The following is an 18,933-nucleotide window of genomic DNA, read 5'->3' as shown; positions in this document are numbered from 1 at the left end:
GCTATGTCCTCCCCTGCCAGAATCATCTATGCTGCTTATACACACCTCTGTGGCCCCAGATATCTCATGACATCCACTACATATATTTCTTATTTAATTCATAGTAAAATTTCAAATTCTAAGCTTGCAACAATGGAAACGTAGAATAATTGTAAATTGCAACTTAATTTTAGATGAATTAACTAGATAAACATTCTGTCAGAGTCTAAAATTGGTTTGAAAATTAATACTTCTATACACATGAAGGTATTATGCTATCTCTGGTGTGTCACAATCTAAACAAAAGTAACAACTATTCAACTTAATAAACTTGTGGAGAAATCAGGGAATATAGATGTAAAAGCGTCTGGAGCAATTCCTGGCAACATTAGCTGCACTGCAGTCTATGAATTTACGAGGACAGGAAAAGATAAACTGGTTAATTTAATAATTTCAGAATTTTCATGTTGTCTAATTCATTGAATTTTCAAAATTTCAGTTTACACATATATAAGATTTTTTAGATGGAGAGATGATTTCTGCTGACCCTTAATTCAACATTTTGAACTCTATAGATAGTGAATACACATAATGTATTTTAAAACAACTAATAAATTTAATGGCAAAGCTAATGCTTTAGATATGGAGAATATTGTAAAAAAAATATTATTGTGATGTGTAATTCCTATAGTACAAAAACATGTCAATCTCACTGAAATCTCTACTGCATTTTATGTTCTGTTCCTTCATTCTTCTTGCTGCAAGGTGTCCCCTGATTCTCAAACAACTCTGATGGAGAACAGGACAGAAGTGACAGAGTTCATCCTCCTAGGACTCACCAATGCCCCAGGACTACAAGTGCCCCTCTTTATCATGATCACCCTCATCTACCTCATCAATGTGACTGGGAATCTGGGCATGATCCTGTTGATCCTCCTGGACTCCCGTCTCCACACTCCCATGTACTTTTTCCTTGGTAACCTGTCTCTGGTGGACATCTGCTACTCTTCAGCTGTCACTCCCACGGTCTTGGCTGGGCTCCTTCTAGGAGACACAGTTATCTCCTATAATGCGTGTGCTGCTCAGATGTTCTTGTTTGCTGCCTTTGTCACTGCAGAAAATTTCCTCTTGGCCTCAATGGCCTATGACCGCTATGCTGCAGTGTGCAAGCCCCTGCACTACACAACCACCATGACAACAAGTGTGTGTGTGTGTCTGACTACAGCCTGCTACCTTGGAGGTTTCCTGAATTCCTCCATCCACACTGGGGACACGTTCAGTCTCTCCTTCTGTAAGTCCAATGTGGTTCATGATTTTTTCTGTGATGTTCCAGCAGTCATGGTTCTCTCTTGCTCTGATAGACACATTAGTGAGATGGTACTTGTTTATGGAGCCAGCCTTGTGATCTGTTCTGCTCTCCTTGTTATCTTGATATCTTACATGTTCATTTTTCTCACCATCCTAAAGATGCGCTCAGGCGCAGGATACCAGAAGGCTCTGTCCACCTGTGTTTCTCATTTCACTGCTGTCTCCATCTTCTATGGGACTCTTGTCTTCATGTATTTGCAGCCCAGCTCCAGTCACTCCCTGGACACAGACAAAATCGTATCTGTGTTTTATACCATGGTCATCCCCATGTTGAACCCTGTGGTCTACAGCCTCAGGAACAAAGAAGTGAAGAGTGCATTCAAGAAGGTTGTGGAGAAGGTGAAATATCCCCTAGGACTGTGAACTGAACCTGGTAGCATGCATGGTAACCTAGCTCCATTCCTCTCTGATGTTCTCCAGGCAACCAGTGAGGTTGTAAGTCCCACACTCATGTTAAATTCCAGATCTGGTACCCTTCACTCTCAAACCTTTGTTTTTAAGAAAAAGGAAACAAATGTTGGAAATATAATACCTGAATGAGGTTGGCTAAAAGGAAATATACAATGTTTTGTTATGCTTGTTAAAATGATGATTAAAGAGAGTTGACTTATTTACTTTCCATATGCATCTCCATTGTCATATGCCACTGCTAAAATACACATAAAACAGGGCAAAAACAACCCAATAACACAAGTGCCTCATGCAACTCATCTTGGCAGATACACATGAGAGTGAACTGTTATCTAGAGTTAACTGGTTGCTAGTGTTTACTTCAAATAATTTAAATAGTTGGGATACTGAAATATCAATTTATGACTAGTGTTACTTTTTTGATTAACATGATTAATGTAAATATGTGCTCATATTATTGGCATATTTTATTGAGAGACACAGAGCTAAAATATCTGAAATGAATTAATATTTCTGCCTTGACTGAGTCATCTTATAGAACCTATAGTTTTGCATTACACCTTTCAAAGGGACAAAGTATTCAGAGTATAAAATAAAAGTAGAAAAAATACAAGTATTTAAAATTTATGACTCCCAAGATCCACATTGTTTTATAAATGCTTTGAGGTATTGATGATGTTAGGTCTTTTTCTCTCTGTAAGTGCTTTGGGATGCTGCTCATTAACTCTTAATTCAGTGGAGTCACATCAATGCCTGTCACTCTCACTCTTTATCCCCAGGTCATTTACAGAGTCTTCTTGATATTTCTCCACCACCCCTGGCATGCTCACCTCAGGGTACTTGGGCTTGCTCTTCCCACTGTGTAGAAGTTCCCCTTCACTACATTTGGGTCTCTGCCTAATTCCTGCATTATTCTTCCTAGTCCACACCACACTTTCCTATTGTAGAAGCAGAAGCATATAATTCAAGGAGAATGAAACACATAAGAGGTAAGGGTATAAAAATAAGCAAGAAGAAAAAATATAGAAACAATAAATTCATTTGTGGCATTGAAACCTTAAAAGAAATACATGTAATTGGAATGTGATATCAAATGATGGTGGTAACTTATCCAGTCAAGACAGAGGATAATGCCACTGATATTACAACAAAATTGATGTTAGGGAGCCTTAAATTATTCTTGCCAAGCTAGTTGAGATGGAGGCATTTCTTAACAGGCATTCTCTATAGCTCTCTGCTCCATTATTCAACATCTCTGGGTTTGTCCAAAGTCTCTTTCTGTCCACCATTGAACCCCAACCTTCTCCCATGGTCACTCATCTCAATGAGCAGCTACATTTCAGCTGTTTTAATTTTTTCTTGAAGAGATGCCAGTGAGTCCTGGGTGCTCCTTGTAGGCCATCTTTGACATTTTTCCAAATATTTTTGATCCAGTTTTTTAAATCTGTAGATATGGAACCCACAGATACATAGGGCTGAAAGTATAGTTTAATAATGTAATTCAATAGCAAGAAAACAACCCAATTTAAAACAAGGGTAAAAATATTAAGTACAAACTTCTCATGAGAAGACAAATGATCAATAGGTGCATAAAATATGCTCAACATAACTAGCTATCAGGGAAATACAAGTCCAAAATCACAGTGAGATACCACCTTACTCCTGTTAAAATGGCTTTGTGCAAAAAGACAGAAGATAACAAGTTCTTGAGAGGAAGTGAAGAAAAGTTGGCCTTTGTGTACTGATGGCAGGAATGTAGCTTAGCACAGCCATTATGGAAAACAGTATAAATAAGTCCTCAGAAAACTACAAATAGAACTACCACATGATTTAAGAATACCATTACAGGAGATAAAGAAAAAAAAATCCATCAGTATGCTAAGGAGATATCTGCACTCCCATGTTTCCTGTATCAATATTCACAACAGCCAAAACAGGGAATATCCTATGTGTCCCTCAACAGATGAAGGGATGAAGGAAATATGTTGTTTATACATGATGGTATCCTATTAAGCCACAAAATGGATAGAAATCCTTCCTTTGTGACATAGATGAACCTGGGGAACATGATGGTAAGTGAAATGAGTCAGACACAGAGAAGTAAATACTGCGAGATTTGCTCACCTGTCAAATAGACAGTTAATTCCACAGAAGTTGAGAGGAGAGTGTCTCCAGAGGCTTGGAAGCATGAGACAAAGGACAGGTTGCGGGTGACTGGCAAACAAGTCTTATCTATGATTAGATAAGAGAAGTAAGTTCTAGTTTCTAGTGCACAGTAGGGTGACTATAAGTAACAGCAATATAGCCCATTTTTTTTTTAAAAAAAAAGCTAGATGAGCATTTTGCCACAAAGAAGTGATCAGTGTTTAAAGTGATAGAAATGCTAATTATACTGATCTGAGCATTACACAGTACTGCAATATTACATTTTACACCATAAAAAGTGTACAATTATTATGTGTCAATCAAATATAAAGGTCTTTAAAAAATGTGAATTGGAATTCTCAAACTCAAAAAAGAAAAGACAACTAGGAATTTTTTAAATTATAATTTTAACTGTACATTACAGGAAACACTGTGATAATTTGACATGTGTATACAATGTATAGAGATCAAGTCACATCTGAGAAAACATGCTTTCCCCTTTCTCCTTGCCTTCCTAGATTTGAAAATTTCAAATATTTGCGTTTAATGCCATACTCCGTCTTGAAATCTCTTTTCTTTTCTTTCTTTCCTTCTTTTTTTGGTTTCTTTTTTCCCCCTTTTTGGCCTGACCATGATATTTCCATCTTCAAGGTTAGAAATTCTTTCTTCTGCTTGATCTAACCTATTGTTGAGGTTCTCAACTGTATTTTAAATTTGATTTATTGAGTTCCTCATTTCCAAGATTTTGTTTGATTCTTTTTCATGACCTCAGTCTCTCTTAAATTTCTTATTCAGATCATGAATTGCTTTCCTAGTTTGGTCACATTTCCTCTGTATTCTCTTGTATGTCATTGAATTTCCTTAAAGTCGTTCTTTTGAATCCTTTATCAGACACTTCACCAGTGTCCTTTCCTTTGGGGCTGTGGATGGAGAACTATCATATTCCTTGGAAGGCATCATGTCACCTTGCTTTTTAAAATACTTTTTGTGCCCTTATATTGCTATTTGCACACGTGGCAGATCATCAGTCTCTACCAGTTTTATACAGTGGCCTTGGTAGCAAGCTTTCTCCTGAAGAGGTGTCTTAGGGTGTCTGTCAGTTTGGAAGGCTCATGGGCTCTGCCTCAGGTGAATGCCATGGTATGGTCTCCCTATAGTTTTCCTCAGCTGTAGCTGTTGGATTTGGGTGCAGTGCAGTGGCAGTAAGATTGGAGAATTCAATGCCATCAAGAGTGGGGGCTCCAGCAGCCCAAGTGGGTGTGATGCATCACCCATGAGCAGCTGGCCATGTGGGGAGGCATCACTGGGGGAGCCTGTGATACCCACCCTCAGTGCCATTGGTGGTATGGATACACCCACAGGTGGACAGCCACTGGGAGGAGTGCAGCACCCTCTCTCAGACACAGCACCTGCGTGTGCTTAGGTTTAGAGATGGGGAAAGGGCGAGTGAATCTCTTTTAACTATCACTTGGTAAAAAACAAAAGAATAATGACATTTTAATCTATCAAAATATTTTAAGTCATTGAAATGGCTAAATCAGAAATGAAACTTCAAAATCATATGAAATCTATAGCACTGTTTTGCACATACATAAAATAATTTAGTTCTTTCTAGTTGCTATTTTTTAGTTATATATAGGCTTTATTTCCATGATTAAATTATGAGCTTTTATATCTACTAAAGTTTAGTATAAGCTCACAATTGCCCAAAGAATTGACCAAGGTAAGTGTGTTAGAATCAAAACAGAGAGCAGAAATAATAAAATTGGGTTTGATATCATGGAATTGTATGTGCCACTTACACAATTTCTCCCTGTCTGGTGTTAGAGACTGAAGCGCACATGGGGAAGCCGTTGGGAGGGGTGGGATTTAAAATGGGAGAGAGCACAGCAAGAGCTGCCCAGGACAGAGGAAAACTGCCAATTTTTGTTGCTCTGCTCTTGTTGTAGGGGCAGCCTTGTAACTGAATATGAAATAAACTTGCCCAGGATAACAGAGAAGCTAATGGTAGATCTAGGGGAGAGTGAAGCCAGCTCAGGTGCTGTCTTGTGTCAAGAGGTGAGCTACAAAAATGATTATTACTTTAATTCTCCCACCTCCCATAAAAATTTTGTAGCCCTCCCCAACAGGAACATGGACAAAAGGAAATCCAGGAAATGTCACTGTGAGCTGAGCAGACTTACAAAACCACTCCAGTGAGTTCCCAATCCAGATGAATTAGAAAAATTTTAAATTAAAAAGATGAAAAGAGAAAAAATGATTTGTAGGAAAAAAAAAGATTTATTGAATGAACAAATGGATTAATACTCGTGTTTCCAGGCTAGTCACACAGCCAAATTTAATTCTAACGAAGCACTTCCAAAATATTTTTAAAGAAAAACCAACTCCAGATTTGGAAAAGGAGAAGTTTCATTTAAAGGATTATTGAAAGAAGGAGCAAGGAACAATTATAACAGGGAGAGGGAGACTATTCCTATAAGATGTCTCAGAACAGGACATCTGTATAATGTCTGAAAGGTGAGGAAGAAAGGGTCACTTTGTATACAGAAAGGAATACACACATTTATGGATAGGCTTCTTCAAATTAAGAAATTGTGCAAGTCAGTGCTGGTTCAGGGTGAGGGTGAGTCAAAGTTTAGCTGAACTGAACTTAGGTGAAGTTGGCTAACAAACACTTTGTTCTGGATGGATCCGCGAGGCTGAGCAGCTCAGTTAACCATGTATGAGGGTTAGGATGGTAATGTGAACAGTATCAGAGGACGTTTTACCTCCAGTTGAAGTGGAACCTATTCTTGGCAGGGGTTGTATGCTGACTCAGCCAGGGAGAAGGAGAGAAAATTGGCCAAAGTCTGGTTAATAAGTAGATTTCTTCTCCTCTATCATTGAGGACTAACAGGTCAATTCATCATTTATAAGGCAAAGTGTTCCTGTTTAGCCTGGAGTCCTCTCTAAGACAGACAGGGAAGGATGGGTTTTCTTAGTGGGTCGTTTCCAGAACACAAAGGTCATAGTAAAATTTCTTTAACAACTAGAGTTTTGCTGAATCATAGGGCTTGAGTAAAGTTCAAAACTGTGGGTCTCTCAGAGAATCACATCTGTTGAAATACACTTTGATCTTAACCTTTTGGCCTGTCTTGGACTTGGCTCTGTGGATATTCTTACATAATGATACAAAGGGTGTTGTTTGAGGATTTTATCTATTGCATCAAGGATTCCTGTTAAGGGTGACCTTGTTCAGAATCACTTGAAACCAGAAACAACCCAAGTGTCCTTTAATAGGTTAATGGATAAACTCATGTACTCACTCAACAAAGTGTTATTCAGCAATAAAAAGGAATGAATTATACAACTTAGATTTGCAAAACGTAAGAAACCAGTCTCAAAAAGTTACATGCTAAATAATTCCATTTATTTGACATCTTTAAGAGGAAAACTACAGAATCAGTACTCAGATTAGTATTTGCTTGACACTGAAAGTCAGAGAAGGCAATGGCAGAGGAACACGTGGACTTTGGGGGAGGGTTGATAATGGTCTGTATCATTATTATGGCACCAGCCACATAGATATTACACATTTATCAATACTCATAAAATTGACCACCTAAAGTTGATGAACTTTTTTGTATTCATTGCTGTGAGATGACTCAAAAATACCCTCTTGAATCCTTCCAAGAATTGTGTTATGTAAAACTGAAAGTTTTCCCGGAATTGCAGATTGAATGAAACTAACCATTAATGTTTGTTTTCCTGAATAAGTATATGCCTTATTTAAAAAAAAAATATTAGGCATATGATTCTTCTTTGAAATTAATAATAGATCAACTCTTAGTATGTAAAACCTCAAAGGATTATGTATAATTTTAGTTGATACAGAAATTTTGTTTTAGAAAGGGATAAATGATCTTTTATCATTAAAGTATTTTCATTTTTTTCATAATAGTATTTGTTGCAGAGGGAGTAGAAAATCATCAGGGATAGAGAACGTTCTTTTTTTTAAATGTTAATTCATCAAGAAGAAAGAAAAAACTGCTCTGATGTATACACCTACCAATACAGAATCAAGTTACATGAGATATAAACTATGGAATTCAAAGAAAAAATAGATAAACCCATATGTATAGTTAAAGACTTCTCTTCTAACTTAGAGAGTAGTTGGGAAAATGAGAGTATACAGAAGACCCAAGCAAGACCGTGAATCAACTTGACTGACATTGGAAGAGTATTTTCCTCAACAACAGCAGAACACAGATTCTGCTGAAGTGCAGATGGAACATTGCTAAGACAGGCCATAATCTTCAATTTTTTAAGGAGCTGGAATCATATGAGGTGTGCTCTTAAACAAGAATGAAATTAATCTTTAAAACTCCAAATGTATCTGGAAACTCCCCAAAGCCACCACGCTTCAAAGCCAAAAGGAAAACTTAAACAATGTTTGAATGGAATGACAATGAAAATGCAAACTATCCAAATACGTGGGATGAAACTAACACAGGGTTAATCTGGAAATTCATAGCATTGGGTGCTTATACCAGAAAAAAAGAACTGTCTCAGATCAATGCTCTTTGTTTCTGCTTAAGAATTAGGAAAGCCACAGTAACTTATTCCCAAAGTGAACACAATAAAAGAAATCCTTAAAAAGAGAAAAAATCAATGAATGTGAGTAGAGAAAAATAAAGAAAATCAATGTATGAAAAATCTGGTTCTTTGAAAAGAAAGATCAACAACATCGATAAACTTGTAATCAAATTGGCCATGAAATAAAAAGAGAAGACCTAGTTTACCCATACCAGGAAGGAAATAGAGGACATTACTGCAAACCCAGTAGGCACTAAAAGCATGAAAAGAACAAACTATCGTTAACACTGAACTCATAAATTTCACAATTCATCCTGTGACAAGTCTTAGTGACCAAAGGACCCTAAAGAAGAGTTTGCAACCTGTGTTGTGCTTTTTCAATGAAATTGTCCAATTTCAATGAAATTGATTTTTTAACATAAAGCTTTCCAACGAGGGAAACTCCTTACCCAGATGGGCTTCCCTAACCTTTTCTACAACACACGTAAGGAAGAAACAATAACAATTTACACCAACTCCTTCAGAATTGAGAGGAAGAGGTAACACTTCCTAGCTTATTTATGAGATCAGAATGACACTGATATCAAAACTAGATGTAGACATTACATGAAGGATGTCATGGGAAGACACAGGAATGTCACAGGAGGAAACAGGTCCTTCAGTTCTTGTGTTCCCATCAGGCAGGATTACTGTTGGTTCACTCACGCTCATGTGTGCAAGCGTGCCTACACACGCTCATGCACACACACACACACACACACACACACACAAGCTGCTACACACATCAAGGTTTATTGAAAGCAAAAGTACATTGGGAATGGACACCCATCTCTGTGTCCTGAGCACCCCTGTCTTCCCTGGGAGTCCTGTATGATACCCCTTTAGTTCTTGATTTTATTAGACCTGATGACCTAATTGAGAACAACCTAAGTGTTGTAGTGTGTTGATGGATCCCTTTTTGCACACTCCATTTGCATGGGGGTATCTGCTGATTGGTTTATGTTTTAAGGTATGTTCTGCAGGTGGGGAGGATGGGAGTAGTGGATCTTGTGCTGCCCTTGTGTTTTGTAGGCTGCCCTGAGATCAAGGGTAAGACAACCTCTTCTCTTGAGACAGCTGACTCCACATCCTACTTTCTTAAGAAACCTGATTTTATTCCCTGCTGTGATTATTTCCCTGTGACCTCCCCTCTCATCATTCCTGCTCACCCCATCTATCCTACCTGTCAAAAACTATAGAACTATACCTTATATGGATGCAAATCCAAAAAATTCTCAGAAAAACACTATCAAGTCAAATCCAGTAATATGTAAAAAGAATTATACAGTATAAGCAAGAAGGATTTATCTTGCAAATTCAAGGCAGGATAACATTCACACATTCATCAAAATAATTCATCATATGTCAACAATTTAAAGAAGAAAAACTATATGATCTCTTCTACATTGGTGAAGAAAATGTGCTTGACAAAATGTAATATTTCTGATAAACATAAAACTCTCAGCAAGCTAGCAACAGAAGGGAATATCTTTAACCTGATGGAAAGTTTATTGGATATGTCTACACCTAACATCCCACTAAAGAGCAAAGACTGAATTTGTCCTGCATGATGGACATCAAGGCAAGATATTCACACTTACCATTCCTATTCAATATGGTAATCCATGTCCTTATCTGTACAAAAAGCAAGAAAAAGAAATATATACCAGAAAGAAAGGGAAAAAATGGGTTTATTCGCAGATGGTAGATTGTCTAACATAGAAATTCATAAATCTATAGAAAAGTCTTCCAGATGCAATAAGTAAGTTTAGAAAGGTAACAGAATTCAAGGTAAATATCCAAAGTACAAAACCTAATTGTATTTACATAAACAATAATGAAAACTTGGAACTCAAATTGAAAAAAAACAACAGTACCACTGATCATAGTTCTCTCCCCCCAACAAAAACTGCCTCTTTAGGGTTAGAATCCTGTCAGCTGTGTTTTCTCTTGTTAATGATTCATCTGGACTCCTCAGGGCAACATGAGGATGGTGTAACTAGTAGTTATTACACTGATTACACTGATGGGAAATCTGGTAGGAATGGATCATGTTCTAACTTTTGTTATTTTTCCTGGTTTTCTGACACCCTGTGTGAGGATCCTTCATGGACCAAGCCGTAGGAGATTCATGTAACCCTAGTTACTGATCCTTCTGACTGAGGTGTTGTGGCCCAGCTGTGAAGGAAGTAGGGTGAGTAGACAGACTTCTCTGACCCAACAAATTCCCTGTTTGTTGGGTAACATAGCAAAAGTCCAATGACTCTCATTCTCAGCATTCTTGCATGTAAAATGAGTAAAACCAGAAAAGTCAACATTTTGGTATACATTCCCATTCAATCCCCACTAATGTCTCAGGCAAAATAAAGATTTGTACATCATGACCTGAAGGAGAGCCCACGAACATGCCCACCTATGGGGTACTGAATACAGGGTTATCCACGTCACTACGACTTCATTCAATTTATAGTGGCATGTATATATGATGAAAAATATATATGCATGGGTTATATGATAGAAAAATCTTTCTGTGGCTGTTGACTTTTGACCCAGAAATTTTCCTTCTAAAATTTATAAGTCACTATTCAAATATTTATAAAAAGAAAGTCTCTTCAAGGATCACCTTAAGTTAGAAAGTCTGAAAAAAACCTGAAATGACCAATAATAAGAGGCAGGAAAAGTGAATAGAGCCTTTCTAGATAATGCAGTCATGAAGCATGATTATATAGATTTGGATTGTTGCCAAACACATATGCCCATACTATAGAGTATATGAGAAAAACAGATGTTACACTAATATAATATTAGTTAATTTCATTGTTTATAAAAATGCATATATAAATAGAGAAAATGGAACAAAACAATATAATGCTAAATTCTACAAGTGAGAGTAGATAATTTTTAATTCATTAAATTTTATTTATCTGGATATTTAACCATCTATATAATATTTTTATGGTTAGATCCCAAAAATCTACTTCCATCTGGTGTAATGAAATAGAACCCAAAGACTGAACTAGATGCCCTACTAGTTACTTGCCCTCATTTAGTAGAAATGAGCCTTGTCCTGGTTGAACACAAGGCATTTGGCCATCCCTTTGTATTGAGCTGAACTTCCTACTTTGTTTAAGTGCCATAGGTTCATGGACTGCCTTTCACAGAAGCCTGATCAAGTTCAAGGCTTGAATCAGGTCACATGGTAGATAAGTACCTTGATTTTAATCAAGGTATGATTGTCCATCCCCTAGAAGCAGATATCGTTCCAAATGTGGAATGGATGTGCTTCTGTGTTCATATCTTCCAGGTGCCTCGTATGTGTCTGGAAATAGGAAAGACCCAGGGAAACAAATTAATCAGTGATGACAAGTCTCTGTCCTTAAGAAGCTCTGTCTGAAGGAGAACCCAGGTTGGAAAATAGGTCCCAACAGGGTGTAAAAATGTGCAAGAATATACAAACACATTTATGTTTTAAGTGGCGGTTCTTATTTGAAGAGAATGCATGTTCTCATTTTAAAGATTTTGCTTTAAGGAAACAGAAAGGGCACTGGCAGAGAGATGGTTAAAGCTAGCGATGTCAAAGAATGGAAAGAAAATCAGAGACTCTTTCTAGTAGGTTTCCCCAAACCCTGATTTTGAATAAATAATTCTTGACAAACTGACAAGAGCTGGGGACACATTCTAGCCAATAAACAACAGTGAAAAATATGTGATGGTAAAGGTAAAGAACATTAGGTAAATGTAACTTTTAATCCTCATATGATAACCATTTGGCTATTTATATATATCCTGTAACATCACATTGTAAATCATAAATGCATAAAATAAAGTATCAAAAATGGAATACAAAATGCATATATTTTAAGAAATAGGGGAGTGTGATAAGTGGTAGTCCGTGGGACACCTCCTGATTATTGGAACTGGCTGTCTCAGGATGGTCGTCCATCATTGTCTCATTGTATTGACTGTCATGTAAAATAACACACTTCAAACTCTGCAGCCTTATCACATAAACTTATCATCTTTAATAGAGCTGAGGTTAATGAAACAGTCTTACATTTTCTTCAGTCAACTGATGGAAATTTGTACCATTGCAACCACATCAAAATGTACATGGGTCACCTAGGTTTGATTCCCAGCACTGCCAAAATAATAATAATAATAATAATAATAATAATAATAATAATAATATACATGGGTTAACACCATTTAAAATCAGTAAAATTCAACATGGGGACCTATACTTTTAAAAACAGGAAAACTATTTCTTCCTCTCCTAATTTAGTTCCCTGGTAAGATAGAGGTAATTTACTGCAATATTTTTATCCATGCTTATAAGATACATTACATATGTTAAGCCATCTGGCTATATTTTGGTAATGTTATAACATAATTTTCTTTCTTGAATCAGATATTCAAGTTAAGTCAAAATCTTGTTTATGACTGTCACTGAAGCAATGTCCAATAATGTGTAAAAAGCTAGTTAGGATGGCCACCTTGAGTCAACATAAATGAGAAATTTCATGAGAGTGTTTACAGGAACCGTACACATGGATTGGTGGAGGCCTGTAGAGGAGGACAATGTGTCTTCTTTTTGACATTGTTCTCTCTGTTGTGTCTTATTAGCATCAGAATGGGCTTGATCCAGATCAGTAAGGAAATAGTATTGACAGACTCTGTTTTAATCAGCTTTATTTCATTGCTGAGACCAAAACAACTGACAAGAACAATGTGTAAGACGAAAAGTGTATTTAGGGCTCATAGTTTCAAAGGTCTCAGTCCATAGATGGCCAAATCCATGTTCTGGGCCCAAGGTGAGGCAAAACATCAGGGCAGAAGGGTGTGGCAGAGAAGAGCAGCTCAGGACATGACAATCAGGGAGCAGAGAGAGACTAAGTCAGGTTCACGGTGGACAAGTGTATATTCCCAAAGGCAAGCCTCCAGCAGCCCACCCACTCCAGCTACACACTATCTGCCTACACTTACCACCTAGTTAATCCCTGTCACTGATTAGGTTAAGGCTCTCGTAACCCAATCATTTCACCTCTCAACCTTCTTGCACTGTCTCAAACACGAGCTTTTGGGGCACACCTCATATCTAAACCATAACAGACATATTCACATGTATGAAACTTTCCTAAATCAGGGTCATGTTTGTTTTGTCTCATTTAAGAAACACTGATATGTATTTTCTATTTTTCAGGTACTTAACAAAGTATTTCACATGTTAACCTGTCTAACCTTGAAAAAAAAATCTTAATATTAACATAAAATAACAACCTAGCTTTAAAGGAAAAAGAAACAATTTATTCTGAACCAAATATGAGTGATCACATCCCAGGAACACAGACTCGAGTTATCCGGAATGATGTGTTCTACAGATTATGTAAATTCTTATAGCCAAAGAACAAAGAAAGTCAAATCAATATATTCAATAAACACACTGGTGGGTGTGTTGGGTAGGCAGGTTATGGAAAGGTGGGCAAATCCCTTCTATGGGTTTCAGATGTTGTCTTAGCATTCTTAGCTTTAGGGTTGGTGGAGTCTAGTGATCTGGCAGATGTAAATAAGCATTGTAATATATTCTGCAAGGTTGATTTAATTATCATGAAAATTTTAGATCACATACAAAGGTTAAAAATAAATGGCTATTTTTCTGAAAGGCCTAGGATAGCCCAAGTTCATTTTGGCTCTAGACATGTAATATTCTGTGTCTCCATGATTGCAATGTTCTTTTTAATTGACCAAGATCAAATAGTCTGCAGGATTTTTAATACAGTTGTGGCTCCTTCAGGGAATTTCAGATTCATACTAGCAATAGTTGATACCATTATTTACCCAACTACAGATGAGAAAACTGCAGTACAGAGAGATTAGGTGTGGTGGTTCTGAATGTAAGCCTGAGAATTTGATCTGAGAGTCCATGTGCAGGGTACTCTGCTGAGCCACCTCTATCAATTCCTCTCTGCACCACAGCTCTGTCTCAGGACAATGGTTTTTCTGAGACTGAGAGCTCTTACTGCAGATAATTTGAAGCTTCCCTGAGATACCTATACCTGTTTGTGTCTAAAACCAAAATAGTGATGGAAGTTCTACTTTCATTATTTATCTAATTTTCCATAGGAACAAGAATAATCATAGAATCAAAGCATGTTAGAGCAAGAAAAACATTTTAAAGACTAAGACATTGTCAGACACAAAAATCTCTTCTCAGAGATGGGGAGCCACCCTGGAGAAGTTAAATGGTTTGTTCAACACAAAAGGGAAGTAGACTCCTGAATCCAGATCTTCATACGGCAAGCCCAGAGGAGTTTCCTCCAATTTATAATGGAGCATGGAGAGTGTGGGGAGGATTAGTGAAGGAGCAGTGGTCAGGTGTCCCAGATCAGAAAAATAAGAGAATCTCAGCCTTTTGCAGAGAATCAGCCCTTCAAATGGCAGAAGCTCTGACAAAGCAAGTGAATTCTAGTGGAGGCACTGTCTCACAGTTCTTTTTCTTAGGAAAAAAAAAAGTTAATTTCTAACAAGCTGTAAGTTTAAGAGTTAATGTTTCAGAGCAGGAGTAGGAAAATGATTTTTTAAGATTTAGGTGGTAAATATTTTAGGCTTATAAATAAATCAAAGCATCTCTGTGAGAAGCAACCACATCTACAATATGTAACTAAGTAGTGTGGCTGTTTTTGTGGAAATATACTGCCCTTTTGCTGACCACTGTTATAGAACTCGGGCTGCACGGGACTATGGAGAAAACCCTCTGGAACACTGTGACCAGCTATTGTAGGTGGGCACAATGGAGCTTGCTAGGTCTCTCTTCTTCTAATAAAATATCTCTTTGGGGGCTGGGGATGTGGCTCAAGTGGTAGTGCGCTTGCCTGGCATGCGTGCGGCCCAGGTTTGATCCTCAGCACCACATACATACAAAGATGTTGTGTCCGCCGAAAACTAAAAAAAATAATAATAAATATTAAAATTTCTCTCTCTCTCTTAAAAAAAAAGAATATAATTTCTCATCTGTCAGGCTGTGGGTCACTCATAGCTATACTAATTTGGTAATCTGACCTCCCAACTTCAAGATAAAAGTATACAGTCTTGGTGGCTTTTAAAATAATATATCTCTTTAATCCCAAAAGAGATTATTAATTGCTTTAGAAAACAAAACAAAAAAAGAATTGGCACATTGAAAGACAACGACAGTGACAAACCTCCCCTCTTATTTATTTTGAGCAATAGACTTGGAATTGAAATCCTGTTCCATGAACTCATCCATTCCAGGTCAGAAAGTGCATTCTTGTTTCAGGATGGTGAAGCAAGTGTGAGTGTAGGGAGTGCTTTGGATGAAAGTGCTCTGAGATCAAGTCTTCTCTCTACCATTCAGTAGTTTATGTGTCTAACAGGGAGGCATTTGACCTCTCTGAGCTGCACTTTCCTTGGTATTAACATGTGACTGAAAATTGCCTATGGTGAATCACTGTTGTGATATTTAATTGAATAACCAAAAGGCCCAGGGAGAGCACAGTTTTTGGAAATGATGGAGAAACCTTCAGGCAGTCCATATAGCAGGTTTCCTGCTCTACATACGTATAAATAAGGAGCTTTGGTTTTATGCAAATAATTTTCCCCAATGCCTCTGGTTCCCATCTTGCTTCTGTGGCTGGTAAAAGAAAAGGGAGGAATGAGAAAAGGTGTGTCACCTTATAATCCCATCTTTCTTCCAGTCCCTGGCCTGCTTGTCTTCTGGAAGCAGAACAGAGAAAACTGATGTTCTGGAAAGAAAGGCTGAGAGACATACAGTCAGCCTACTAAATTTGCATTATCAGCTCCCTGAACAGAAGACCTACGGGGAAGAGCCAATGCTCCTGAATCCCACACCAACCAACATTTTGTTTTTTCAACTTAGAAGAACAAAGTCCACAAAAAATCTTCAGGTTAGCGATTTCTGTAGAAATTTTACCAAAACACACCCCGCAGGAGCTGATTTTATGCATCAGAATACGGAGAATGCCACAGTCTGGAGAAGTCTGCGGCTTCTAGTTTGTTCCTGAGAATCGTGCTGTGTAGACTCTGCTTTCCAGGTAAGGATTCATCTAACAAGGAAAAGCTGCTGCTCTCCGGTTTCTTACTTCAGGGTTGTGCGATTTTTACTTCCTAAGTTAGGCTTATTTCTAGGTTTTTTACACTTGCGTGACTACTGTGTTGGGATGACTTTCCTGATTTCTTTCTCAGAGAGTTCAGTACTGGTGCATAGAAAAGCTACTGAGTTTTGAATGTTGATTTTTGTATCCTGCTACTTTACTGAATTTGCTTATCAGTTCTAAGTTATTTATTTATTTTCATGGAATCTTCAGGATTTTCTATGTATAGAATCATATAATTAACAAACTCGGATACTTTGGTGTCCTTCTTCTTTATATCCCTTTCTTTCTTTCTCTTGCCTAATTGCTCTGGCTAGAATTTCTAGTACTATATTGAATAAGAGTACTGAGAGTAGACAGCTTTGTCTCAGTTCTGATCTTAGAAGAAATGCTGTTTTCTTCCACTCAGTATGATATAGGCTATGGGTTTGTTTTATATAGCATTCACTATACGTAATTCTTCTATACTTAATTTATGCAGGGCTTTTATCATAAAGAGGTGTTGAATTTTACCAAAGACCATTTCTACATGTATTGAGAGGATTATGCAATTTTTTATCCTTGTTTCTATTTATCTGCAGTGTTATGTTTATTGATTTGCATTTGTCTAACATCTTTGCATTCCCGGCATGAAAGCCACCTGATCATGGTGTATGATCTTTTTATTGTGTTGTTGAATTCACTTGCAAGTATTTTATTGAGAATTTTTGCACCACTGTTCCTCAGGGACATTGGCCTACTGTTTTTTGTTGTATCTTGAACAGATTTTGGTAATTTAATGCTGGGTTTGAATGAGTTTTGAAGGGTTCCTTTAATTTCTTTTTAATAGCTTGAGAAGGATTGGTGTTAATTCTTTAAAAGTCTGGTAAAATTAGCAGTGAATCCATTCAGTCCTCAATTTTTAATTGTTTGGACACTTTTTTTTTTTTTTTTACTGTTTCAATCTCGTTACTTGTTGACAAATTTAGGTTTTTCATATCCTTTTGGTTAAATTTTGTAGGTCCTATATGTCCAGAAAATTGTTCATTTCTTCCAAATTTTTCAATTTATTGGCATATGGTTTGTCAAAATATTCCCTAATTATCCTTTGAATTTCAGTGGTTTCTATTTCTCTCTTCATCTATTATTTTATTTATCTGACTCTACTCTCTCTTCAAGCTAGTTTAGCTGTTGAGAGCCACAGCCAGGTCAAGATGGTGCCTGGCATTTTGCCAGAAGGGGCGGTTCCTGCTGCCTCAGGTGCCCACTATTTTTGAGTTCTCCCGGAGTTCCCCCGCTTGAGTTCCAGTTGAGCTCTCGAGGAGTTCGTAGTTCGCGTGGGTGGCTTTCGCGTGAGTTCGAAAATAAAGTTAGTTCCTGCTTGAATCTACAAGTGGCTTGACCTCCCGGTTATTTGTGCCCAGCCAGACTGTGACATTTAGCTAAGAGTTTGTCAATTTTATCTTTCAAAGAACCAACTCTTTGTTTCATTGACTCTTTGTGTTATTCTTTTAATCTCTATTTTTTAAAATTTTGCTCTATTATTATGTCTTTCCTTCTGCAGATTTTGGCTCAGGTTCTACTGATTTCTTGTTTTTCTAAGATCTTGAGATGCATAATTAGATTATTTGCTTGAGATCTCTTTTTCTCTCCCTCTCTCCTGCCCGCCTGACCCCCCACCTATTTCTCCCCCTTTCTCTCTCTCTCTCTCTCTCTCTCTCTCTCTCTCTCTCTCTCTCTGGTATAGCCATCATTGCTACAGTACTACTTTTGCTGTGTCCTGCAGTTTGACTCAGGGAATTTTTGTTTCCCTTCTGATTTCCTCAGTGACCCATTGTTCATTCAGTAGTGTCTTGATCCATACCCATGTGTCTATGTAAATTCTGAGATTTATCTTGCTGTAGATTCATAGTTTCATTCCACTGTGATCAGAAAAGATAAAAGAAATTACTTCATAGTTTTCATTTGATAAAACTTGCTTTGTGGCCTAATATATGGTCTATTGGGGCAAAAACCCCATGTACAGATGAAAAGAATGCAGCTGTTAGATGGGATGTTCTGTAGATGTCTATTGAGTTGATCTAATCTACCATATAATTTAACTCATATATTTCTTGGTTGACTTTTTGTTCTGATGCTATCTATTGGTAATAGTAGGGTATTGAAGTTATACACTATTAGTGTATTGAGGCCTATCTCCCTTCATATCTAGTAGTATTTGTTTTGTAAAATTGGACACATACACACATGCAAATATAGATGTATATGTATATATGTATGTGCATATATATTTATGATCACTGTATTG

The 18,933-nt window shown here is 37.3% G+C and overlaps 1 protein-coding gene across 1 annotated transcript; it reads left to right on the top strand.

The window, feature by feature from the left end:
* Window positions 1-771: 771 nt before the first annotated feature.
* On the top strand, window positions 772-1,710 carry LOC143391860 (olfactory receptor 5B3-like). The gene has a single exon (XM_076844621.1). It carries the CDS (start codon window positions 772-774, stop codon window positions 1,708-1,710), a length of 939 nt encoding a protein of 312 aa, XP_076700736.1.
* Window positions 1,711-18,933: the final 17,223 nt, after the last annotated feature.

The sequence above is a fragment of the Callospermophilus lateralis genome, chromosome 2, assembly GCF_048772815.1.
Source record: "Callospermophilus lateralis isolate mCalLat2 chromosome 2, mCalLat2.hap1, whole genome shotgun sequence".
Classification (NCBI taxonomy): Eukaryota; Metazoa; Chordata; class Mammalia; order Rodentia; family Sciuridae; genus Callospermophilus; species Callospermophilus lateralis.
Note: the sequence above shows the minus strand (reverse complement) of the source record. Positions and strands in the feature narration are given on the sequence as shown.

Bases quoted from the DNA above. Each gene is read 5' to 3' on its own strand.
- LOC143391860 (XM_076844621.1), top strand. From the start codon at position 772: ATGGAGAACAGGACAGAAGTGACAGAGTTCATCCTCCTAGGACTCACC.